This window comes from Pseudonaja textilis, chromosome 1 (assembly GCF_049901715.1).
Source record: "Pseudonaja textilis isolate UNSWEBS1 chromosome 1, rPseTex1.2, whole genome shotgun sequence".
Classification (NCBI taxonomy): domain Eukaryota; kingdom Metazoa; phylum Chordata; class Lepidosauria; order Squamata; family Elapidae; genus Pseudonaja; species Pseudonaja textilis.
Genome location: NC_141990.1, coordinates 271,456,516 through 271,483,961, shown reverse-complemented (window position 1 = coordinate 271,483,961; position 27,446 = coordinate 271,456,516). Strand labels below are relative to the sequence as shown.

The following is a 27,446-nucleotide window of genomic DNA, read 5'->3' as shown; positions in this document are numbered from 1 at the left end:
GAGGGGGCGTCGCGCGTTCCTGTCAGTTGCATCGCCGGGAGCTCGCGCGACGTCCGCGCAGCTGATTGGTTCCGGCGCCGGCTCTAGGCCAAGCGACTGGAGCTTTCCTTTGACGGTTGGCGAAGCGGCTGCCATGGGCTCTCGGGCGTCTACGCTGCTTAGGGACGAGGAGATCGAGGAGATCAAGAAGGAGACGGGCTGTGAGTACCGATTCAAAAACAATTAGCGGCGGCAACGTCGCCAGATGCAGAGCGCTGACCTTCGCCTTTGGCATTGTGACCGGGAGAATTTCTTTTCCTTCGTGACTTGAATAGCTTTCATTTGTTCCGGCATGAGCGAGGCAAACGAGCCCTTCCGCGTTGTCGCCAACTCGGACGATCCGGAGGGGCCGGATTGAGCGGGGTGGCGCTGTGATTTCTCCCGGTCGTGACCATCACTCGCCTCGAAGCCCTCCCTCGGGTCTCCGGGTCACCTTGGGCTCAATGCGGGACCACCCAGCTGCCTCTCCCGCTCCCTAGCCCGAGCCCTTTGCTCAACGAGGGCCGGTATCGGTCGTCTGCGCGACCCAGAGTATCCAAAAAGATAAATAAAAGGCCCGGCTCATGGAACAACGAAGTGTCTTCCTATGCCTTAGATCCGGTCACAGGACATCGAGAGAGCTTGGCATTTGGGGGAAGGCTAGATATCTGGCCGCGTTAAAATGCATCCCGGGTCCTTGAGTCGGCAGAAATCTTGTGCCGGCAGGGAATTGGTGGCTCCGATGGTCATTCCTGATTTTGCTTCAGGGGCAGGTGGGGCCTCCTGAATGGGGACTGTCCTGTCCATTTTAATGTAGAATAAGTTAAGAAAACCAATTGGTGGATTCCTGTTGCTTCATTTCCTGTTTTATCAAGTGTCACCTCGCCTGTGGAGAAAAACAATCGCCGAACAATTTCCTTAATAATAGGGAGAGGAGCAGGATAGTCCCAAGTACAGGTGGGGGCTTTAAACGGTGAGTTTTGCACCTATTAAAGTTGCCCAACTACCAGGTCCTAGTATTTTGAGCCTGTGTAAAGTTTCAGTCAACCCAATTCGAAAGGTAAGACTTGAAAAGAGCACACTACACCTGTGTCCAAAAATAGCCTAGCTAGCAGGTCACAGGTGCGGAGGGAACGGCTCACAGCAAAGCAGGAGGGAATTCTTCTGGTGCTCCTGGCTCAGAACAACCTCTCTTCTTGCCTGGGGCTTGTTATCAGACAGTTTCTAAAGATGGGCTCCTGAAAGATCAAGCCAAGAGATTGGAGACAGGGCAGATGGAGGCATAAGAATGAAAGAATGAGTACCGCTGGGGAAAAGATGATAAGCCGCATAAGAAGGAACTGGGGCAATTGTCCGAGAAGGTTGTAAAATGTGAGAATTGTGTGAAAAGGACAAATTGAGATGAAAAAAAAAAGTATCATGAGAACAGATACAAGTTTTCACACATGCCCTGTATAAGGGTGTTGTGGTGATTTTGTAAATTGAGCATTTCCAGCAATTGAAAATGGACAGAAGAGAAGATAGGAATAGCCAATGAAAACATGAATATGCAGCAATCTCCTTCCTCTTGGTAAACCCAATCTATTTGTGATTGCATGTTTGGGCTTGGTTCCAAGCAATGGTGAAAAAAGGGCTTCCTATCCCAGAGCGAATAAGGGAAAGATCTGATGCAATAATAGTAAGCTAAAAGAATGATGCGGCAGGTTGGTATCACAATGCTTCCATGTTCTTTTTGCCTTCTGATGTGAGGATCCTGGAACTCAGAAGGGGCTGGCTGCCAAACATTTCCACTCTTTCAACCCTCCCCATATGACAGTTGTGGTTATAAAAACAACCACAAAGCTGGTTCTCTCAAAGGGAATGCAAGTTCTGTTTTGTAAACAGAGGTCTAATGTTTTTTTAAAAAGGATTACATTAGAGTATATAAGGATCTTGTGTGAGATCCCACAAATGTTTGGAAAGAATCTGTCACATGTACGGACGCTACAGAAGTCAGGTGTCCAGTCTTTTTCCAAGCCAAAATAGCATTAAGAGTCAGGATAAAGGAAAAGGGCAAGGTTACAGCAGGCTTAGGTAACTCATAACAACTGGGTGGATCTTAGCTTAACAAAATTATCCAAGCACATGGTCACTGAAGTTTTCCATGTGTGCCCATAGCAAAAAATTGAGCTGAGAAAAGGAAGAAAGCACAACAGAAAGCACAACTTTAAAATTGGAATTATTAAGTATAATTTTAAGTTACCACATCTGTGGCCTGGAAATGAAAGGAAGACAGAATCATGGGGGACATAGATATTTTTTTAAACCAATATATATTAATACTGTAGTTAAGATGACATGAGAATGAGCCCTTTGTTGTATAGATGCCAAATTTGTTTATATAAATACCCCCTACTATAAAAAAGTACTCCCCCTTGTAGCCAAAGGATGTTACTTTGTGTTTAACAAAAAAAAAGTTTTTTTTTCTATTAAGTGTTGTAGTTTCAATTCTTGTGTTATTAGAGCAAGTATAGCAGTTCAGTTACTCATCCAGTCATTTTAGAATAAGGGAATATAATGTCATGGGAACAATTCTGGAAGGTTTTTAAAATTTGTCTTTTGTTTTTTGACATACGGTCAAAAAAATATATGAACATAGCTGTAAATTATTCTCCCATTGCTGAATTATTGTCACTTGGAGATTTTTCATTGTTCAAGAATCGTATTTGTAATATTGGATAAATATTCAAATCATTTTAACTTTTTGTTAGGATTTTTATGCTGCTTTATAAGCATTGATGAACCTCTAAAAATATTTCTGTTTGGTGGCTTGTAGTGATAATGGAGCATTTTTCACTCTCATTGTTTTATTAGTTAATCATTAAGAAAAGATTGTGCTGCTTTTGTGCGTATTTTAACCTTTGTTAAGACCATTATTTGTAACGGTGATATCCTGATCTTTTTAAAATGATGAATAATCATAGAGTTGCCAATTCAAAATTGATATTTATATGAAGTACTTTTTCTTAGATTGCATGCAATGTAATAATTTATAACTAAGTCTAACAGAATAGTTCTGCAAGTACATACTGGAAAGTAAATACCATAGAATGTAATTTTAGTCATACAACAATATATTAATCTTATATATTCTTTCATTTCTATTTCTCCTCCATAGAATTAGATCTATTACTTTAGTCTAGAAATATCTGCTTTTATATATGTTAAATGCATGCATGCTATTGGCATATTTATAAATAGTATAATTTATCCTTGACTTGTCTTGGAATAAATAAAGCACCATTAGCAATATATTTATATAATTTGGATTTTTTGCCTATAGTCCAATTACTAGCTGTAGTCCAAAGACTGATACTATCTCTGTGCTAAGGCGTATAAACGGAAAAAAATAGTGCAGGTTTTAGCATAGTTTTAATATTTTAATATGCTGTACCTTTAGCTTAAAATATGGTGCAGCCTTTATCTTATGAAGATGAACAACCCGATAACATTGTAATTTCCTTTTTATAGTTAAGGAATTAAAGCTAAAAGATCAAGTTGCCTGGGGCCTAGTTTTGTGGAAGAGTTGAGTCCCAATGTGGATTGTCTGTTCTCAAAAAGAGTGGGGTTTATTAGGCAATGCATCTTATAATAGAGGAAAGACAAGTTATATAGTTTGAAGTTACTTGCAAATGTTCAGTGTTTTGTGCATGTGTGTGTGTTTGGTCTGACAGTGCACCAACGTGCTTACCGTCCTTGTCCTATTGTTTCTTTTATTTTTCTTATATGTACCCATTTCATGTATTCATAACTATGTATATACTTATACATATTATCTTATAAGCAATTGACAAATCAAAATAAAAAAAATGTTGGAGAAGCCAATTGAGCACTTTAAGGTAACAACTGCCATACTGAATTAGATGAAGGTGCTTTTAATGCAGATTTTTATTCCAACTGTTAGTTCTAACTTGAAACCTACAATTTGTGTTCCTCAGTAGTTGAAGTCTTTTAATAATTCAGTGAAATACTACTTGATTATTAAATATCAATGATGATTCCTAACTTACATTCACTGAGTAGTATAGGGTTGCTTTGTCATAAAAATATTAGAACTCAAAACAATGATTTATAACTCAATAGTGTCCTTGTATAATAAAGACTGATACCAGCCTCTGTGCTAGGGATGTATAAATGGAAAATTTTCTGTTACTGTACTTAGGATATCAAAAATAAAATCAATAAATAACACTTTGGAGTTCGGTGAAGTGGATGTATCTGTTGCTTAATTGATAATGGAGTAGGTTAGGACTAATATTTTCAGGGTTTCCGTATGGAGTCAGTTTGTATTTGCAGCTGTTTCAGTGTTGGTCTTGTTTCAGAACAGCTAATTAGACTTTACCTTTTCATTTTTTTAGTCTTAATTCCTGCCTCACTTGCTCTCACAAACAAATTTTCATACTCTCTCCTCCTCCTTAAGAGTTCTCTTCTAAACCGGCTCTCAGAGACCTATTGCAATAGGAGTCGTTGGGATAAAGAATGCTAAATAATCTCATGGTACAAAAGTTCACAGCTGACAATTCAATTTTCTCAATTAAGATGCTGAACTTCCTGGTTGTGCGGGCGATAATTTACTGCTTGTGTACTTTGGGTCTCTTTTTTCCAGTTCTTAACTACAGCAAATGTTAACAGTAATCCTGGGAAACTGTTTAGTATATTTATTATTAAAAAAACTACTTTAGTTATCATAGGGATACTAAATTAGTACAGATAAATTAACAGCAGACTAGGAAACCCTGTGAACTTGGATTTTTAGAAGATTTTGCAAAGTCTCATCAAAGGTTATGACACATTTGGTTGTTATGCAGTAAAAGATCCAATTCTTGACTGATTTATTCTTCATTTTAATTTTTAAATGAAGTTAGCATTTTTCATTACAATGGAAAATGATAAAGAAACTTTAGGAGCTGGGATTGTAGCCTTTTCATTAACAGTCTGGAACTAGGGACTGTATAAGTAATACCAAGGATTCAGTAAGGGATCTTAGCATAATTGTTGATCATTGAATATTTGACCAGTGTTATTACATAAAAAACCCTAATTCACAAGGAAAGAAATTTTCTACATTATGAGACCCAAGATTAAAGATATTGTGAGTTCTAGGCCCATCTTAGTCATGAAGTCTGGCTGGGTGACTTTGAAGCGGTTACTTTCTCTCTCAGCCCAACACAGGGTTATTGTTGTGGGCGATCATAGGCAAAAGAAGGAGTATCAGTATTAAAATCAATATATAAAGAAATAACATATATATTTTAAAATGTTGTCATTCCCTCCAAGGTAAAATTAGCCACCATCCTGGCTTGCCTTATAGAAAGCCCTTAAAATATGGGAAGCGTATGAGGTGGCTGTATTGTATTGAGGTGATTGTTATTCTCCACAATCTTGATTTTTATGTTTTTAATACATATTTTAGCTATGTTTAATTGATTCAATGATTTTTATATTTTCATCATTGTATGTCATTGAGAGACATATTCAGTTATTTTTATTTTTATTTGCTAAATAAAAAAATTTATTAAAAAAAATGACTCACGGGTCAGGACTACTTTTATCGTAACATCTATAGTAAGAAAACTTTGCAAATCTGATTGTGCTTCCCCCTCCCTTTATCTTCATGTCAGTTAGGGAGAGGTCTGTCTGAGATATTTACTCACACTCATTTCTGGGCATGGGCCTGGAGGCTATCTTACCTGATTGTTCCCTTTGATAGTGGCTCTCCCTTCTGTCCTTCAACGCTATTATTCTCCATTCCCTCTACATATGTACATCTCTTAGATCACCTAAATAAAATGTGTGATATAAAACTACAACTTAATTAAAATTATTTAAGTATTTCACACAGTGTATAGTCACTGTCAACACTGAATATATTTTGTTGGTTTTAAAAGAGAGGAAATTCATAGAGGATAGGACTGTGTCATTATGGAAATATATTGCTGCCAGGATCGGAAATATTTCAGTACAAGTTACTTGGGAACTGGGAGATGGGTGGCATCAGAGGTGGTATTCAGCGGGTTCTGACCAGTTCTGGAGAACTGGTAGCAGAAATTTTGAGTAATCCAGAGAAACGGCAAATACCACCTTTGATTGGCCCCGTCCCCATCTATTCTTTGCCTCCTGAGTCCCAGCTGATTGGCTGGGTCTTCTTTTGTTGCTCTGCACAGGAGAACGGAACAGGAAAGCAGGTTAGTGGGGTGGGGAGGGAATGGAGATTTTGCAGTATTCTTCCCCCAGGAGTGGGGTGGAAATGGAGATTTTGCAGTATCCTTCCCATGCCACGCCCATCAAGCCATGCCTATCAAGCAACACCACGCCCACCAAGCAACGTCCACAGAACCCGTAGTAAATTTTTTTGAATCCCGCCACTGGGTGGCATATAAATTTAATAAATAAAGTAAATCAAAGAGATGGGCAGTTAAGTATAAAAGAATGAATGAATGAGTGAGTGAGTGAGTGAAAGGTGTTGTGATTTGCGGATTTCCTGTAAGTACCCTATTGGTTTTCTAAACATATTTAATGTTACATTCATCTGAAACTGTCAGAACTTCTGCTACTTAAACTAAAACACCTAGACAATCATTTAACAAGTACCTAAGCTGCTAGTTCTTGGAAGTCATTATTTAGTCAATGTGAGAGCTGTTCCTGTTGATTTGATTTAGCACTGGCATTCTGCAAAGATATGCACAGTAACTCTTTATTGGCATAAATCTATGGACATGGCAATCATTTTTCAAACTGGCACGTAATGGTTGCCTACTTGCTTTATATTATGCATAGATATTGTGAATTCTACACATTTATGTTCTGATTAGACAGAATGAAGTGTTCATGGAATAGAGATAATGCTATTCCTTTAGTAATAGAAGTCTTCTTTTGAATGTTTCTATTATGCCAAAATAGACTATAAGAGTTGACTATTATCTGCATAGTTTTACTTCTGTTACCTAATAATTTGGATTAGTGGTCTATTGTCAGGGCAAAGTCTTAGAGGAAGGTTCAGAGGATGAGAACTATAAATGGGTTGAAGATTATATTAATATCCAGTAGCATGATCAAAAGGCTCTCTTCTACTGAGAATGAAAAAGTCATGCAAAGTGAAAAGCCAGCATGAGCCACATGGCCCAGACAAGGTGACTCCTCCATCTGAGCAAATGGCTTCAAATGCCAGTTGCCTAAAGGTAGCCATGCAGAAACTCCAACAAGAGGGGATGAAACTGAGTGAAGGAAAGGAGGAGCAAATACATTCTTTAATTCTGCATTTGCAATCTAAAGCAGGGGTGTCCAACCTTGGCAATTTTAAGACTTGTGGACTTCAACTCCCAGAGTGGCTGAGGAACTCCCAGCTGGCTGAGGAACTCTGGGAGTTGAAGTCCACAAGTCTTAAAATTGCCAAGGTTGGACACTCCTGATCTAAAGCATATATTTCGAATTGTTACCATCAGGGAGACGTTATCGGTGTCTTAAAATGTGGACTAATAGACTGAGAAACAGTTTCTTTTCCAAGGCAATAATTGTCTTGAATCAAACAGTACATTTGTGATTTAGTCCTATGTATAAAGTGGCATTTTTAAACTATCTAACTTAATATATGTTTTAAATAGGTTTTAGTCTAAGTTTTTAATTATTACTATTATTGCTTTAATTATTTTAATGTTTAAATACTCTGTAGTGTGATTGTGATGTGGTATTTCCTCCATGCTACCACTATACACTGCTAAAATCGAAGGTAGCCAACCATAGGAAAGTATTTTGAAGATATGAAAGGGTTGCAGGTGAGAGGAAAAAGTCTTATTGTTTTACTATATCAGTTTAATAAGTAGATTTTTTTTCCAGATTTTTTTCCATTAACTTTCCTTCCTTTTGTAGGTTAAAACACTTTCTGAAATTCTAACAACCTTCTGTTTGTTGAAGAATTGCTTCTTCATTATAATTTTATTTCCCAGTGTTTATGCACGGCAAACAACAGTTGTTTCTGGGAAGCAGTGATTGGTTCAAGGAAGGGCTGAGAATCCGTTTGTGTGAACTGCCTGAAAGAAAGCAGTGTGGTGTCTTCAACATTGATAAGGAATAAAACTAAGCCAAAGGAGCCATTTCCAAATCAATATAGCAGCAAAGGATGGGAGAATGTATTTTGAGTACTGTGCTTTTCTGAACAGGAAGAGTGAAGAAAATATTAGGAATCATAGAATTTCCAAATTTGTCTAGATAATAATGCTTTCAAATGTGGATTGCAAACATGTTTTTTTAAAGTTGCATCTAAAGTAAATAAATTTGTTAGCTTTATGTTCTGCAAGAGCGATTTTAAGATTTCTTTGTAAATTTGGAATATTACAAAATCCAAGTTTTGAACTGCTGTAAAATAACTCTTGATTGGATTAATTGTTGTTGGTATTTATGTTTAAGACTGATTTTTTTTTCTTTTTCTATAGTTTCTCATAGTCAGATTACTCGTCTATACAGTCGATTTACTAGCCTGGACAAAGGAGAGAATGGTACCCTAAGGTAAGTAGTTATTCTCTTAGCTTTCTAATTATGCAAATAGTCTTTGCCATTCTTCCTGAAATAATTCTTCCAAGTTCAGATTTTCTTCCCTATGATCATCCCTAATCTGGTCTTCAGGCATTACAACCTTGTACCCATCACCACGATGACAAAATCCATCCATCCACCTTGCTACTGCTATTTTTCTCTTCTATCTTTCCAGCACTAGAGCTTTCTCCAAAGAGCGAAGCCTTTGCATAATGTGTCTAAATTATCATAAATTGAACCTGGTTAGTTGTGCCTTGAGTGATTTGTTCAATGATCCATTTGCTACATTTTCTTGGCTGTCCAGGGTATTCTTAGGGAGTTTTCTCCAAAAGTGTTGACGCAGGTAGTCCTCAGCTTACAACCACAATTGAGCCCAAAATTTACATTGTAAAGGGAAAAATTTGTTAAGTGAGTTTTTCCCCATTTTATGACTTTTCTTGCCACATTTGTTAAGTGTACTTGTTAAATTAGTAACACGGTTGTTAAGTGAATCTTGTTTCCCCATTGAATTTGCTTGTCAGAAGGTTGCAAAAGGGGATCCCATGACCTTGGGACACTAATTTTTATACATGGGAGTCAGTTGCCAAGCATGTGAATGCAAATGTAAACCACAGAACCATGGGGATGCTACAATGGTCATAAGTGTGAAAAATGGTCATAATACACTTTTTTCAGTGCCATTGTAACTTTGAACAGTCACTAAATGAACCATTGTAAGTTGAGGACTACATGTATTCTTTCCATCCTGCATCTTCAAAGTCCAACTTTATCTGGTGAAATCTCCAGCCAGAGAGAGGGAAGAGGTGAAGAGGTTGGCTAGCTTAGAGTCCTTGTGTAGCAAAAAGTGACAAACTCTATAGAATTCCCCAAATTCAAAGTCAGTCTGGTGAAATCCCTGTAAGTAGGTGAGCAACATCAACTTTGATCAGCTCATGGTGGTGTTCTGGTTCTTTGTGCTTGACACTTTCAATTCCATGAAGTGTCATAAAGAATACTATTGCTTGCAGTATTCCAATCTTTGTAGGTACATACATATTACAGCAACTTTTCCAGTGCTTTCATGGTTGGTTTTCCAAGTGTTACTCTGCAGTATGTTTTTTGACTGTTTGTTTTTTTATGGTGGTTAATTGAAAATGAAGTAGATTTTGCACAGAACTATGCTGAATATTTATTTCAAATGTTTTTACTTTACTGTTGAGCAAAAGCATTTAAGATGAATCATAATATCTAAATAGCAGTTTCAAAAGAAAACAAACTACTGATGGGAATAACATAATTCCTTTTTTGTGAAATGTTTTTCACTTCAAATTTTTCATTTCTTCAATTTTTCGCCCCTTTTGACTAACATTCCAAAATAGTTTGCAATTTTCAAAGATATGTACTGTATATTCTTAATACACATAGCCTCTGGACAACAAGGTGTTTTAGTTATGCCAAAATCTACTGTAGGAGTAAAATTTATCTCCATACATTTTTACAAGGAGAAAAATCTTTCTTTACTGAAAATTGTAAGGAGGAGAGGCAAAAATTGTATTTTAGTTTGGTCTGAGAGTACACTGATACTCTCATGCCACAGAATTGCCAATCTAATATTTTGTGGGCTAAAGTTTTCTGAATCATACTGAAACCTGCTAGTTTAAAGTGAGATATTCTACTACTTGTTATAGAGCCGTAGGGGCACAGTGGTTAGAATGCAGTATTGCCAGCTAATTCTGCTGACTGCCGACTATCGGCAGTTCGATTCTCACTGGCTCAAGATTGACTCCGATTTCCATCCTTCTAAGGTCAGTAAAATGAGGACCCAGATTTTTACAGGCACTATGCTGACTCTATAAACTGGATTGAGAGGGCTGTCCCATACTACCACCTCTTACAATACCAGACAACATAGTATCAACAGTAGAGACCTTCAAATTTCTAGGTTCTATCATATCATAAGACCTAAAATGGATACCTTACATCAAAAATATCATCAAAAAGGCACAACAAAGAATGTTCTTTCTGCGCTAACTCAGAAAACTCAAACTGCCCAAGGAGCTTCTGATACAGTTCTATAGAGTTCTATATTGAGTCTGTCATCTGCACCTCTGTCTGGTTTGTTTTTGCAACCCAACAAGACAGACACAGACTTCAGAGAATAATTATGACTGCAGAAAAAACAATTATTACTAACTTGCCTTCAGTCGAGGACCTGTATACTGCACGAATCAAAAAAGAGGGCTGTGAAAATATTTACAGACCCCTCACATCCCAGACATAAACTCCTACCCTCAAAATGACACTATAGAGCACTGCACACCAGAACAACTGAATACAAGGACAGTTTTTTCCCAAACGCCATCACTCTGCTAAACAAATAATTCCCTCAACACTGTCCAACTATTTACAAAATCTGCATTACTATTACTATTAATCTTCTCATCACTCCTTATCACCCATCCCCTCCCACTCGTGACTGTATGATTTTGTAACCTTGTTGCTTTATATTAACTGTTTCCTAATACGATTTGATTGCTTATTGTACCCTATGACTATCAATGTATCTTTTCTTTTATGTACACTGAGAGCATTTGCACCAAGACAGATTCCTTATGTGGCCAATCACACTTGGCCAATAAAGAATTATATCTATTTCTATAAAGCATTGTGAAGCAGTATATAAGTCTAAATACTATTGCTATAGAAAACAAACTTCAGATCCTTTTTATGAAATCCTGTGAAGGAGATGGTGGTTCCAAAATGAGATCGATCGATTGATCAATTGATCGATCGAAAGATCTGGTTGAGTTGTTCCTATTATTGTAACTGCATGTGTGGGGGAACCTTTACTTTTACCTTTACCACTCAAGTGGGATTTTTTTATACATATTACTGTACACCTGATTATTTCAGTAAATTAAAATTATAATGTAATAAGTATCCCTATCATGCAAATTGCTCAAGTATTTAGTTCAACAGGTTGTTCCACATTGAGCTGTGGGAAGGCATGGCATAATTTGTACTTTTCCAATGAAAAACAATAGTTATATCTGGTTGTGCTGAAAGTGCCTGTAGCTTAATCATATGAGTATTTTTATTACAATATGTCATAGTCTTTTATGCCAAGAGATAATTTTGCTATTTTAATAAATTATTGGTTATAAATATGTGGAAGGTCCTTAATGAAATCTGTAAAGAAATTTAACATTTAATATTTGAACTGAAACACTAGTTCACAATTATCTGTTATTTTACTTCTCATTAAATCAGAAATGTGTATATGTAATACATATGAAATTTGGATTTGGCATCCTCTGTGTAGTTAGCATGAAATCCTGTATGGTGCACCATTCTGATGAATACAAGTTACTATTTGTAGATAATTTTTATGTAGAAATATTTTTGTTGATGTTCATTGGAATAAATATTGCTTTCTTTTGCCAAATGCAGAACCAATCATTATCTGAATTCTTATGACCTAGATCTCATATTTCTTTTATTCCCCTAAACAGGGCAAGGCAGCAGCCTGCAGAAGCTTACATAACAAGCTTATATAAATTCTGTTTGGAACTTTACATATAAGCTGAATGTGTTAAGTGCAGTAGCGCTTCCAATTTATTAAGATTGCATTTGTCAGTAGTCCTTATATTATTATTTTAATACTTATAATGTTGCTGACTTTGAAATATTTTAGGTGTATTGGGAAATGGTTTACTAATGGACATGCTTGTCTATTATTTATTTGTTTGCTTGTTCAGCATTCTTTTTCATAAAATATCTAATTTTAAATAAGTACTACTTTTTTGGCTTCTTTGTCCTGATCACAATAGATGTGTATTTCTTTTCTTTTTACCTTAAAAATTTGATTTCTGCCTTCTCCTTAGTCACCATTATGTCAAATATGATACTAATGAGAGTTATAAAACAGGAAAGTTTCTCTTCAGTTCCTAGCATTATTCCTAATTTTTATTTTTCTTCATGTTTATAGAATGTATTACTTACTTAATTATAAATGCAATATAGAAAGATTTTGCGCAATTCTATCCAACCCTTGTAGGCATCTGATTTCTTTATGAGTGTTCCTAAAGTCAGACAGAAATCATGCACAACTATGACATGTTTCTATCCTTTTTTTTTCTGTCTTCACACCCTTGTTTTACACATTGTAATAGGAAAATTTGTGGGTGACTTCATAGTTGTAGCTGTGCACTTACTTGGTGTTTACATTTGACTTACTCTGTGGTCACACTCTTTAGAAAGTGTAGTATTTAGGAAAAAGAAAAACATGGTGATATCAACAGAACAACGAATGTTAGCTTGAAATGGAAACACATTTTTTTTCCAATCTCATAATATAATAGATCAATCTGTTGATTTATACCTCTGCAAATAAAATAAAAATGAAAATGTTAAATTGTAATTTGGCAGGCTGGTTTGTTAAATATATGGTATATGATTTGTTCTAAATTATAATAATCAAAACTAAATATTCAAGACTGATCCAAAAGACAATTATTCTTGGGTAGAGCTTACCTGATAGTGTTGCTAATGGCATACAAACAGGAGAAATGAACATTTCCTGTAAGTTCTAACCTAAACCAGTGTAAGAAGGTTTAATTAAAATGAAACTTGCATTTCAGTATTCATTTACTTTTATGACTTGTTCAGATTTTCTAGTTAACATTCCTGGTATATAATATTCCCCTCATGGGTAAAATGGCATGTTTAAAGGTGATTGACAATGACAAAAATAGATTTTTTTAAAAAGTGTAGTTAACATGAAGTTAATGTTCAACCTAAAGCTTCGCTGTAAAACATAATATAGAGACAGGCATTCTCTGTTTAAATTTTAAACCTGAACCTGAACAAAAACGAATAAAAAGTTAGTGGTGGAGCTTTATACACACACACACACACACACACACACACACACACACACACACCACTAGCCAGGCAAATACCTGGGCACAAACAGATCCCCCCTGATACCTCCAGCTCAAACACACCCCAACCAGGCACCCAGATGAAACCTAGCTTCCTAACAATGATAGCCGTCCATTTACTCGGAGCCAAGCTGCACTAAAAGCCTCCAATACAGGAACACAATGTTGCCAGCCAATCAAGACACAAAAAGAGCCACAAAACAGAGAGAAGATATTAGAAACACCAATCAAGCAGAACACAGCAAACTCCAAGACCAATAAACACAGACCAAGACTCCCAACCAATCAGGATGAAGAAAAAAACCATTCTGGCACAGCAGTAGGCTAGCCCCAAATTTAAAACTCAAACGGCTGTGAAAGTCTGACTCACAGACGAACACAATACAGAAGCCTGATGATGGCAAATGAGATTCTGCCAAAACGTTGCTACAACTTTAAAAGCACAGCTACAATGACATGGGAAAATACCCGAACAAAGCTGAATACCATACATACATACATACATTTTATATACTATATATAATACAATATTGTTTTATATTATATATATGATAATACATTGTTATATGTTATGTTATATGTTATATTTATATAACATATATGTTATATAAATATATGTTATATTCTAATATTGTTGTACTGTAATTTCTGGTTTTCAACTTCATAATCCACCAAGAATCACATGTGTGAGACAGGTGGCTATAGAAATTGGGCAACAAACCAATAAATAAATAGAGGTAAATTAGTAATTTTGCACAGGTAGATATGGTTGAATGAGTGGGATTCAGATTGTACAATTAGATATGGTTGGATGAGTGGGATTCATTACTAGAGATGTGCTATGGGAAACTTTTACACAATGACATTCTGGATTAAATGTCCATTTATAAATCCATTGGGAGAATATTCAAATAAAAACAAAGTCTTAATATTTTCTAGAATAGCTGCTAGGCATTTAATTTTTATTTTATTTTAGGGTAGGATTCTGGGAGCTGTGCTTTAGGTTCACAGACAAAAAAGTACCTTGGAGCATATGTGAGCATTCATGTAGACATGTGGATTCTTTCTGTGACTCACGAATAAAGATAAATAATGTGTGTCCCAAGATAATGTTTCAGGATCCAATCTGAATCCAATCTTCTGTCTGTGACTTCTTAAAAAGTGGTGAGGCTTTTCCCAAGACATGATCTTTTCTCTTTGCAACTGCAGCAAGAGCCCAGGAAAAGATTCATTTAGTTGAAGGAATTGGAGGGAGTTGTCTGAAATATCTTATTGGCCTTATTGGATACAAAAGTGAAAAAAAGATTCTTAAAATAACACACTTGCGTTCCTTAGCGATGGGCAAAATAGCAATTGAATTGGATTTTCAATGTAAATAATTGAGTTATTAGGTTGCAATCTTTTTTAGTAAATCTTTATATAACGTATTGTACCTCACTTGGAAATGATATGTTGATAAACTCCAGTCTTATTTTTCTTTTTTTTTCAAGTGCATTTAGACCCGAAGGGGTGATTTTCTCTGTCATTCTAAATGATATAAACTTTAAAATAATATAATAAAAATATAATATAATTGCAGAAGTATACATTATAAGAAACTAGAATACTGTAGATTACTATACCTTTACAATCTTGTTATGTTTGAAAAACATTTTGATTAAGGGAGCTTTCTTTTTGATAGAAATTAGAATAGTTTTGGGCAGATATAGCTAGTTCAAAAAGCTTGGTACACAAAGACCTGAAGCTTTTAAAATGTTTTAACAAAATTGAAGCAAAAGTAACTGAGCATGGTGATTTATTTTTTAATGCACTCTTGGCTTTTACTGAAATGTGTTAATGGAGGTGGCATTTGAATGAAAAAGTAAGATTAAGAGTCGATGTAGAGGGCAAAACAAAGATCTAGATAAGTGATTGGATATTAAATAATATACCAACTTGAAAGTTAATTTAAAATGACTGTCTTTCACTTCTTGGAAGATGGGCCTTCTTATAAGCTTTCTTTGTAGTTTTACTATAGTGGAAATTGCTCATATTTAATGTAGATTTTCTATTGGTAAAAATGTATTTTTAAATTGATACCGAGCTAATGGGAAAGCTAGAATATTCCAAATTAAAGAAAGTATTGTATTATTCATTTCAAAATCACAACAGTATAAATATACAGATATTTTATTAAACTTGGTTCAATATTTCATGATTTCACAGCACTGATTATTAACGTGTCGTGCTATAAGTACCAAACATACAAAATTAAATGGATGTCTTCAATTATATTGGTTAAGAGCTGACATTCATTTATTTGATGTTGTAGCCGTGAAGACTTTCAACGCATTCCAGAACTTGCTATTAACCCATTGGGGGATAGGATTATCAATGCCTTTTTTCCAGAAGGGTAAGTTCTGTGTTATCTGAGTTCAATTTATTCCATGAGAAAATGCTTGTAGAGTATATCTAGTTGGGTATTCTTAAATGCTAATCTATAAAGATTCTGATTAAGGACTAGATCTTCAATATCATCTGGATTAAATTCAAATCAATAGTGTCTGTAATCTTCAATTGCTGCCAGTTGCATATGTTCAAAAGAAGCAGCAGTTAAATATACCCTGATACTTGAGATTTCTGTTAAGATTCTAAATTGCAAAATACACTGCTCAAAAAAATAAAAGGAACACAAAAATAAGACATCCTAGATCTGAATGAATGAAATATTCTTATTAAATACTTTGTTCATTACGCAGTTGAATGTGCCGACAACAAAACCACACAAAAATTATCAATGGAAATCAAAATTAGCAACCCATGGAGGTTTGGATTTGGAGTTATACTCAAAATTAAAGTGGAAAAAAACACTACAGGCTGATCCAAGTTTGATGTAATGTCCTTAAAACAAGTCAAAATGAGGCTCAGTAGTGTGTGTGACCTCCATGTGCCTGTATGACCTCCCTACAATGCCTGGGCATGCTCCTGATGATGTGGCGGATGGTCTCCTGAGGGATCTCCTCCCACACCTGGACTAAAGCATCCCCCAACTCCTGGACAGTCTGTGGTGCAACATGGCGTTGGTGGATGGAGTGAGACATGATGTCCCAGATGTGCTCAGTTAGATTCAGGTCTGGGGAACGGGCGGGCCAGTCCATAGCATCAATGCCTTCATCTTGCAGGAACTGCTGACACACTCCAGCCACATGAGGTCTAGCATTGTCATGCATTAGGAGGAACCCAGGGCCAACCACACCAGCATATGGTCTCATAAGGGGTCTGAGGATCTCATCTCGGTACCTAATGGCAGTCAGGCTACCTCTGGTGAGCACATGGAGGGCTGTGCAGCCCCCTAAAGAAATGCCACCCCACACCATTACTGACCCACTGCCAAACTGGTCATGCTGGAGGATGTTACAGGCAGCAGAACGTTCTCCACGGCGTCTCCAGACCCTGTCACGTCTGTCACATGTGCTCAATGTGAACCTGCTTTCATCTGTGAAGAGCACAGGGCACCAGTGGCGAATTTGCCAATCTTGTTGTTCTCTGGCAAATGCCAAACGTCCTGTACAGTGTTAAGCTGTAAGCACAATCCCCACCTGTGGATATCGGGCCCTCATATCACCCTCATGGAGTCTGTTTCTGACCGTTTAAGCAGCCACATGCACATTTTTGGCCCGCTAGAGGTCATTTTGCAGGGTTCTGGCAGTGCTCCTGTCCCTCCTTGCACAAAGGCGGAGGTAGCGGTCCTGATGCTGGGTTGTCCTACGGCCTCCTCCACCCCTCCTAATGTACTGGCCTGTCTCCTGGTAGCGCCTCCATGCTCTGAACACTACGCTGACAGACACAGCAAACCTTCTTGCCACAGCTTGCATTGATGTGCCATCCTGGATGAGCTGCACTACCTGAGCCACTTGTGTGGGTTGCAGACTCCGTCTCATGCTGCCACTAGAGTGAAAGCACCGCCAGCATTCAAAAGTGACCAAACCATCAGCCAGAAAGCATAGGAACTGAGAAGTGGTCTGTGGTCACCACTTGTAGAACCACTCCTTTATTGGGGATGTCTTGCTAACTGCCTATGCTTTCCACCTGTTGTCTATTCCATTTGCACAACAGTATGTGAAATTGATTGTCAGTGTTGCTACCTAAGTGGACAGTTTGATTTCACATAAGTGTGATTGACTTGGAGTTACATTGTGTTGTTTAAGTGTTCCCTTTATTTTTTTGAGCAGTGTATAAATAAGGTAGCATTTTGTCCCTGTTTGATAATATATTGTTGCACTATAAGACTTCCCTATGTACCCTAAATATCTATTCCAGAGAGTTAGGAAGATATTTTGGAACAGCATTTGAACATCCAGGTGGTAAGCTGCAGGGGAGAAGGAAACATGTCACTGATAAAACCTTGACTATTTAATTAATAGTCTGATTTAGAGAGATTTGCTATAGCCGTCCAATACTGTTTGGTTGAACAAGAGCTTACCTTGAATTCCTAGCCATTGAAAAGAAAATTAGAGTAGGGCCAGAATGTTACAAAAAATAGCAATAATTCATTTTGTATTTATTTGAAGCATTGTTAAAATAATCTAACAATCAGTATTGTATATATGTAGAGAAGATCAGGTGAATTTCCGTGGATTCATGAGAACTTTGGCCCACTTCCGACCCATTGAAGATAATGAAAAAAACAAAGACCAGAATGGGCCAGAACCTCTTAACAGCCGAAGCAACAAATTGCACTGTAAGACATTTTTAATGGTAATTCACGTAAACTGCATTGTTGGTATTCTACCTCATGGATTTCATTTTAAGATTTGCCCTTCCTTCTTTAGTCTGTATATTACTTTAGTATAGATTTATAGAGTGCTGTACAATTTATTTATAGTTTAATATTGTCCACTGAAGAATATTACTGTAAAGTATTATTCAAAGTATATCAAAGTATAGAATAAATAAATTGAAAACCTTATCAAAATTGCAAAGGAAATAGCTATTTCATTAGAATCAACATAAATATTGGGCATTTATTAAACTTTTAATTCAGCAACTTAATTTATTCTGAAAGCTGAAATCTTCCTTTTGAAGATTTCAGTGAAGGTTTATATAACCACCATTTAATGATAAAAAATTATGCTGGCATGTAACAATGTAAATTATATATAAATTGTCATTGGAGAAATATAGGTTTATATTCATTAATGAGTTTACATTAATGAGTTTACACTAGCAACATTTAAAAATTAAAAGAATGCCTTTATATTATGTTCCTGTCTATTGCAGTGAATCCATATTGATTATGTCATGTGGTTTGTATATGGCAGATGTAGCAAAGATGCTAATGTTGTTTCATTTCATTTTCTAGTTGCTTTTCGATTATATGATTTGGATAAAGACGATAAAATTTCTCGAGATGAACTGCTTCAGGTAGAGTAAGATTGCATAATCTCTAAATGACTTTAGTCTGATTGAAATTACTTTATCCTTTTAAAAAAGTTTTGTATCTCTAAGTGATCATTTTTAATGGATAGCAATAGCAATAGACTTATATACCGCTTCAAACTGCTTTACAGCCCTCTCTAAGCGGTTTATAGGGTCAGCATATTGCCCTCAACAATCTGGGTCCTCATTTTACCCACCTCAGAAGGATGGAGGGCTGAGTCAATCTTCACACTGAATGGTAACTAAACATACATCATTTGCCAGTTGGGCATTTCTATATTTATTTTTCAATGTGGTTTTGCACATTATATTGTAGTAAAGCCAATAGGAAAAAAATGCTATGTACATAAAGATAGTCCTTGATTTGCAGCCACAACTGAGCCTGGAATTTTGGTCATAAGTTATTGCAGTTGTTACCATGTAACCTGACTTGATTTTATGACTGTTTTTATGATGGTCAGTAAGCTTGCCACTGTGATTGTGAAGCAAACTACTTTAAGTGAATACAGCATATACAAGGGATGTTTTTTGCCACAAAATGGCAAAAACATCACAAATGGTGGTCATTTAATTGTGGGATGATGCAAACAATTGTAAATAATTTTTATTTTATTTATTTTTATTTATTTGTCAAGCGATTATAAGATAACAGATATAAGTATAAACATACTTATGAATACATGAAAAGGATACATATAAGAAAAATAAAAAGAAACAATAGGACAGGGATGGTAGGCACGTTGGTATGCTTATGCACGCCCCCTACAGACCTCTTAGGGAAGGGGTGAAGTCAATAGTAGACAGTCTAAGGTTAAAGTTTTTGGGGTTTGGGGAAGAAACCACAGAGTCAGGTAGAGTATTCCAGACATTGACCACTCTTTTGCTGAAGTCGTATTTCCTGCAATCAAGTTTGGTGCAATCAAGTTTAATATGAGCTGGTTGCTAAACATCCAAAATGCACTCACCTGATATCTGGGATATGCTTATGGCAGTGTAACTTGGAAGATGGGTTGTAAGTAATTGTTTTTGAGTCTATCATAATGTCAAACAGTCATTAAGCAACCAGTATAGTAGTTGAGTTCTACCTCCCTCTTGTTTCTGTAGGTATTCCTTCTCACATTTCTAGTCTGGTAAAGTTATGTTTATAATTTCAATTTTGTAGTTCCTTGTGGTTTTGAATTTGTTTCATTTTCCTGAAAGTGTTCTAAGGATTTTGCATAGTTATTCTTAGGTAAAAGGCTTCTGCTAATTATTTTTTCTGGTTAAGGAACAGTCTGGTTGAAATCCATTTCTGTATATTATGGATAGTGTGCTACCCTCAGATATGCTAATTCCCATCTGCTGTAGCTAGGATGGTTTTAAGTAATGAGAAATGCAAGTTGTCCACTTTTCATTCATTGTGCCTACACTAACTACTTTTGAGAATTGTGTCCAGGCATTGAAAAAATTATAAATATTATTTATTACTTTGATTGAATTTTCAAGGTAACAATACCTCTTATCTTTGAAAGACCGGATTGTATTGATGGTATCAAATGGATGTGGGCTGATGTCCTTTCATCTAAAAATGAGGTTTTCATGTTCTACTTACACTTATACAGTATATTTAAATGGGTGGTAGGTGGCCTTCCAAGCCATGAGATTGATAGACTCTTTTTAATAGTTTGACTTTAAAACAAAAGCTACTTTCTCATTTTCCTTGAACTTTTGTCCATTACAGGTCTTGCGGATGATGGTTGGTGTAAACATCTCTGATGAACAACTTGGTAGTATTGCTGACAGAACAATCCAGGAGGCTGATCAAGATGGTGACAGTGCAATCTCCTTTACAGAGTTTGTAAAAGTTAGTGACAACTTTCAAATCAAAGATCTGTTGGCTCAAGTGTTAAGAGTATATTCGTCATTCTGTTTTATAACAATCGGAAGAACATTTTCCTCTAAAGATTGTCCAGATTGTTTTTCCCCCTACATACTATCAATACTTGGCCATATTTATTTTACTATTTATTTTTGAACACTGCCTATTTCTTAAAACTCAAGGTGGAGATCAATAACCCATTAAATGGCTTGTGTGATCTGCTGTCCTTGGGGCAGGGGTGGAGTGGGGAGTTGGTGGGTGATTTTGATTTTGTTTTATTGTACTATATTAATTTATTTGATTTGATTCTTTTTGTTTTCATTGTTTCAAATGTGGTTTCATATTCTGTAAGCCACCTTGAGTTGCCATGGGGGAATAGGTGGCAATATAAATTGATCAATAAATAACACAACAAATATAAAATATATAAAGGAATCATAGCTAGCTAGCTAAGGCATCGTTCTGTACCAAGAACATATAATATAGCAGTCTTTTTCTGGATGATTTAGAAGGGTATTTAGATGGGATATTGATTCTGGATCTCAAGAGAGCACCATCTGTAGAGACCACAGGCTCAGCCCTTCTCAGTGGCTGTCCTGCTTCTTCAAAATAAAGTTTCCTGAAAATTCAGGCCAGTCCTGATTTTCCTGAGCTGTCAAAAAGCAATGAAGAGTTATTTTTCCAGCTATTCTTTGGGATCTACTCTTATGAACTCTCCTGTGGACAGATTGAATAAATTTGATGGGCTGTTCGTTAGTTGCACCTCTAATTGAGACTAATTTTACACACACACACACTTAACACAGAGCATAAGCATTTCCAGTGAGGAAAAATACCAGGATTCCTCTGTAGAATAGCAAGATTAAACAAAATGAAATGGAAACTGAAATATTCTGTGTTTTTTCTTTACAGGTTTTGGAAAAAGTGGATGTAGAACAAAAAATGAGTATCCGATTTCTTCACTGATGAAAGAAGGGCAGTTTATATGTTATCCTAATATTTAAAAATACAGCTTATTTTACTCACTTTCCTCCTGAGTGTTGCTATTGGTGCATGTGAGGTATGTCTTCAAACTTGTCCTAGTTTGCCCATCAGTAAGAACATTCCTTCTGCATCAGAACAAAGGAACGTGGCTGCAATGCAGCTTGGAAATTAAGCAGTGACATGGCCTCTTTCTCAGCTCTTGAATGATTTCCTGACCATAAATTGATTTCTCCTCAAGTACTGTGGCTTGTAACATTTTACATACTTCTAATGAGAAAGAAGGCAAATTCCACTGAAGAGCTGAGAACAGTTCAAACAAAAACACCTGGTTTAATAGTATTACGGTATATGTTGCAATAGCAGCAACTGCCTCTTTTCTCCCCCTTGGTTTCATTTAAATAGATGTTTGTCAGTCTCTTTAAGACGTTTATGAGGTAAGAATAACAAGGCCAATGGCTAGAATGGTTATAGCCTTTCAAATGTGTCAAATGTTATTAATTTGTCCACAGGAAAGTAGGACACCTGCCAAGAGTGTAATTTGCAATATAGTTCATCAGTGTAGACTATTGAATAGAAAGCTTTTCTGTTGTCTCTCTCTTAACTGCTTTTTGTGAACGTATTTGATCTAAAATACTTGTGGTTTTTATTATTTGTTGTTAAATAAATATTTGCAGAACATTTCTACAGTATAACTGTAATGAAAGTCATCTTTGTGCTACTGTCTTTATTCATACTGTTTATGCTGCATGAGCCTATTTGAATTGTTTGCCTTTCCAGCCAAAAAATTGTCAAGGCTCAGAATTGAGAAATCAGCAGAAACAGTAATGTTTGTAGGAATACCTGTTATTTTTTTGCACCTGTATAGACATATATTTCCAAAATATCATTACAAAATCTGAGAATTAAAATGAATACAATACAATGAACACAATAAATAAATTCTCTAGCTAGGTTGCCTTTACTATAGTAAACTAATAGCACTAGTTATCAAATAGTTTGAGTACATAAAAATTATATAATTTTTTACAGTGTTTGCTAAATTCTGATAAGAAGCACTGTTCAAATGTTCTTATAATGTCAAATGCATATGTATTTAATTTACCTAAATCTTATACAATTCAATGAGCTTTCTGAAATATTATTTTACTTCTTATATTGCAATGAAAAATTAATGCTTTTGCAGATCAATAATTTCAGTTAGGGAAACATCCAAGGAACAATAACACAATTTCTCAAATAAAGTATCTTGATTCATATAATGGAGACATTTTATAAAGAAAAGAATATAATACCAAAATACAGAATTTTATGGATGAACCGTACATATTTCAAATAAGCTTTCTTCCTTTGCCTGTGTATTTGTAATCTAATATTGTTCCTTGTAAAATCTATTGTATTCATCAACAATCCATAAATAAAACCTTAAATCTAGAGTCTTTTCCAAATGTAAGATTATTTTGAAGACGGAATGATATGTTCTTATTTTATTTTTAAAACAGCCTTTTATTTTTCAAAAGAATTTAAGTATGTAATCTTTAAAAGAACCATCTTTTAAATGTGCAGGCAAAAGCTCTGATAGTCTGGTGCATTAATAGAATATAATGCTTTTTTAACAATGAAGATCTTGTTCATTGAAAAAGAGTACTCAGCAGTGCGTATGAATTTGAGTACCTTATTGGGCTAGAGTATATTTTTGTTGAGTACCAACATCAGTGACAATTATGTTATTAATCATTCTGATGGAAGTGAACATGTTTGAGTTTACCTGTGTTTCATATGGTATCAGGAATGTCGGGAGAAAAAGGAGAAGACTGAAATTTTATCTTAGAAATTCAGATTATTTGGTATGGAAGAAGTAGTTTAAAGAAAAATGGTTGAGTTCACTCTTCACTAAGACTTTTTCACTGCCATTATTGTATTCCAATTAGTATATAGGAGTTACAACAACATACAGCAGGATGTTTTAATTGTAAACATTTAGTGTCTAAAAATACTAAAAGTATCTAAAAGTGTTACAACTGATTTCAAGCAGTATTATAAAGTTGTATTCTAATTGGATGTACTATTGACTGAAACACCCACAATTATGTCAACAAAGAATATGTAAGATTTCGTAGAGAAATAAAATCTGCAAGGAATGTGTGTAATTTTAACCTCTCCCCCTCTACATTCAGAGCAGTCTGTTCTTATTAGGATTGTGGAGCAATTTTTTTCAGCACTCCCTAATCTCAGAGAAATGTTACTTTTCTTTGCAATATTCCAACTTTCTATTTTAGCAATTTAAATAAAAAACCATTCCCAAGAAAATCCAATTTCTCCCAAACATGATGATGATGATAGGATCTGGGCTACAGTTCCTCTTGAATCAAAATATGCCCTACTGTCTGCAAGCAACTTTTAGCCAGCATAGCCAAGAACCTGTTGCACTTTGCCCAGCCATTTCTTCTGCTATGCTACATCTTGTTCTGAAATTGAGCATCAGGAACATCTGTATCTCTATGGCTACAGGAAAAAAAGATCTATTCTTTAGGGAGTACTTTGTCTCCCAAGGTACTGATTTTTTCCACAAGTTAAATGTTTAGTCCATCTGCTGTTTAGTATTAACAAAAGCTAACATGAAGAAACCATACCAGTAATTAAAAAGGAAGGCAAAAGTAATAACCAATTTTATCGTCCTAACCTCAAAAATGCATAGGTATAGGGAGATATGTAGCCATCAAACAAACCTCTGCAACTTGGGCTAAAGTCTATGACAGATCTAGATGAAATCTTTTAAGTATTAAAGTGCCAAGAATCACACTGACAAAGGTAAATGTTTTTCCCCACTTGTAACATGGCTTTGAAAGCTAGACTGTCAAATGTGCCTAAATTAAGAAAAAAAAATGGTTGCTACGGAAACATTTGCTAAGGTAATTGTAACAAAATGCATTGAGGAACTTGGGTAAGATAGAGGGCAAGAATGTTTTTGTAAAGTTGAAGCATAAAAAAGATTAAATTGGTATGTTCTACCGTGTGTATTTTTGAATAACTGGAAAATGTACATTTGATAAGGACGTTGAGAATATCAGTTAAAAATTTATTTTTTCTATTATTTCCTCTCACACACATGCATAGGCATTATGATCCTAGAACAATACTGAGAGTTAAACAATACTGAAGACTCATCTCCCATAGTGAGACTTAGTGATTATTGGTATTTCCTGGTACCAAAGTCTAATTTAGATGTATTAAATGTTAAAAGTCTTTGACCCAGAACAATCTGCTTATGCTCAATAAATTGTTTAATTATTATTTCAGTTGGCAATCCATCCAGTACATGCAGTCAATCACAGGGTTCCATTCAAGAGTTGGAAGAGTACAATAGATCTATTTGGAAGTGATCAAAATTGTGATCTCCTTTATTTAAGAGGTCTGCCTTATCCAGGGGTATCAAACTCGCATCCTCACACCGACATCATATGACATATCACAATTATTTTCCTTTGCTAAACCAAATGTGGGCATGACCAGTGCGTGATGCATTTGGGTCGCAGGCTGTGAGTTTGACAACCCTGGCCTTATCTATCATGGTACCTGACCTACAGAACATACCATAAAATTTGGATAGACCCAACCCTGTTGGCCTTCTGTAAGGCCTTGAAAATCTGTCTTACCTGAGCATTGGGTCAGGTCAGAATGTTGGCCGAACTTATGCTGTAATGATTGGGAATGATAACTATTCCAAATCATTATAGCATAAGTAATTGGTCTCAGTTGTACTATGTTCTTGGTTACTTTTCTCTGTTTTAACCCTGTTTTACCTGATCAGTGTCACAATCCTCAAGTTGTATAGCCATATAAAATGATAAAGTAGATGAATAAATAAACTGAGGTGATGGGTTGGGGGAGGACATTAGATTCAATTATCTATGTATATGTTAGAATCTTAAGCCAGAAGATTAGAGACCTAGAATTAACTTATGATAGTCCTTATAAAATCTAGGGCAGGGGTGTCAAACTCACATTGTCACAATGGCATCAGATGACATATCGGAATTCCCTCCCCCCCCCCTTCGCTAAACTGGGTGTGGGTGTGATGCAGCCTGCCTGAGTTTGACAGCCCTGATCTAAGAAAACAAATTGACTACCTTGTTTTTATTATCTAGTAATTATATAGCTAGTAGCATTTTCTTTCCACCTAATTTTTTATAATATGTCCTGTTGCTGTTTTATGGACCCATGCTATGAAGGGCTTTATAGGTAATAACACTTTGAAGTGGACCCAGAAGCAAACTGGCAGCCAGTTCACCTCATGTAAGATTTGTGATTTAAATAGTGTATTACAATATTTGACTTATAACTCTAACGGAGGCTGGAATTTGTAAGTCATGATGGTTGTAAGCTGAGACAGCAATGTAGAATAGAATAGAATACAGTTAGAAGGGACCTTGGAGGTCTTCTAGCCCAACCCTGATTAGGCAGGAAACCCTACCCCACTTCAGACAAATGGTTATCCAAACTCTTCTTAAAAACTTAGTGTTGGAGCATTCATAACCTTTGGATGAAGTTGTTCCACTGATAAATGTAGCCAGACTCAATTTTATAATTTTATTTTTGCAGGGGTTAGGGTTAGGATTTTGCCAGAAACTGCCAAAAAAGAAATTGCAGTTACTCTACTACAGAATGCTACAACTGGTGGTAAAGGCAAGTGGTTCCCAAGCAAAGTGCAGTCATTTGACTGCAGGAGTGTTGAACTGGATCATAAGATCACTATAACTTTGAAGTCAGTAAGCATTATTTAAGCAAGAACTACCAGTATGTTCTTCCTGCAAATTTGCTCCTTTAATGGAATGAAGGCAATGCATCTGAATAGTAATAGCCTTATGAAGATGTTTTAGGTGAGTTAATTCAGCAATCCTAGAATAAGTACAGGTAGTCCTCACTTATGACAATTCAGCCCAATATTTCTGTTGCTAAGTGAGACATTTGTTAAGTGAGTTTTGCCCCATTTTGTGAGCTTTCTTACCAGAGTTGTTAAGCGAATAACTGCAGTGGTTAGTAACAGTTAAGTGAGACTGCATTCCCCATTGATTTTGCTTGGCAAAAGGTGGCAAAAGGTGATCGCATGACCCAGGAACACTATAACTATTATAAATATGAGTCTGTTACCAAGGATTTGAATTTAGATCACATGATGCAGCCATGTTCACAAGTGTGAAAAATGGTCATGTCACTTTTTTCAGACTGTTGTAACCGGTCACTAAATGAACTGTTGTAAATCGAGGACTGCCTATGTGTGTGAACAACTAACACTGACTGTGACCTCAGGTAAAACCATTCAGTGGTTTAATGAAAGAAAAAAAAAAAGAACACTTGGGCCAGCGTTCCCAAACTTGGCAACTTTAAGACTTGTGGACTTCAACTCCCAGAATTCTCCAGCCAGCATAGCTGGCTGGAGAATTCTGGGAGTTGAAGTCCACAAGTCTTAAAGTTGCCAAATTTGGAGACCTTTAACTTAGGCTGTAATCTATGGCTTTAACATCTTCACCCCCACATGCTGAATCGAGAATCACACTGCGATTCAGCGTTTCAAGACGGTAAGGTAAGCCATGATTTCCAGTCGCGCCCCCTACCCCCGGTCCCTCTCGTCAATCCCAGTCGGTCCTTTCCAATTCCAAAACTGGGACCGCTGGTATGAG

General features: G+C 36.1%; 1 protein-coding gene across 1 annotated transcript; it reads left to right on the top strand.

The window, feature by feature from the left end:
- The first annotated feature begins 15 nt into the window (after positions 1 to 15).
- On the top strand, positions 16 to 23,201 carry CHP1 (calcineurin like EF-hand protein 1). Its single transcript, XM_026709963.2, has 7 exons — positions 16 to 200; positions 8,487 to 8,559; positions 15,820 to 15,900; positions 18,101 to 18,228; positions 18,850 to 18,911; positions 20,647 to 20,769; positions 21,697 to 23,201. Exons 1-7 carry the CDS (start codon positions 134 to 136, stop codon positions 21,748 to 21,750), a joined length of 588 nt encoding a protein of 195 aa, XP_026565748.1. The 5' UTR covers positions 16 to 133; the 3' UTR covers positions 21,751 to 23,201.
- Positions 23,202 to 27,446: the final 4,245 nt, after the last annotated feature.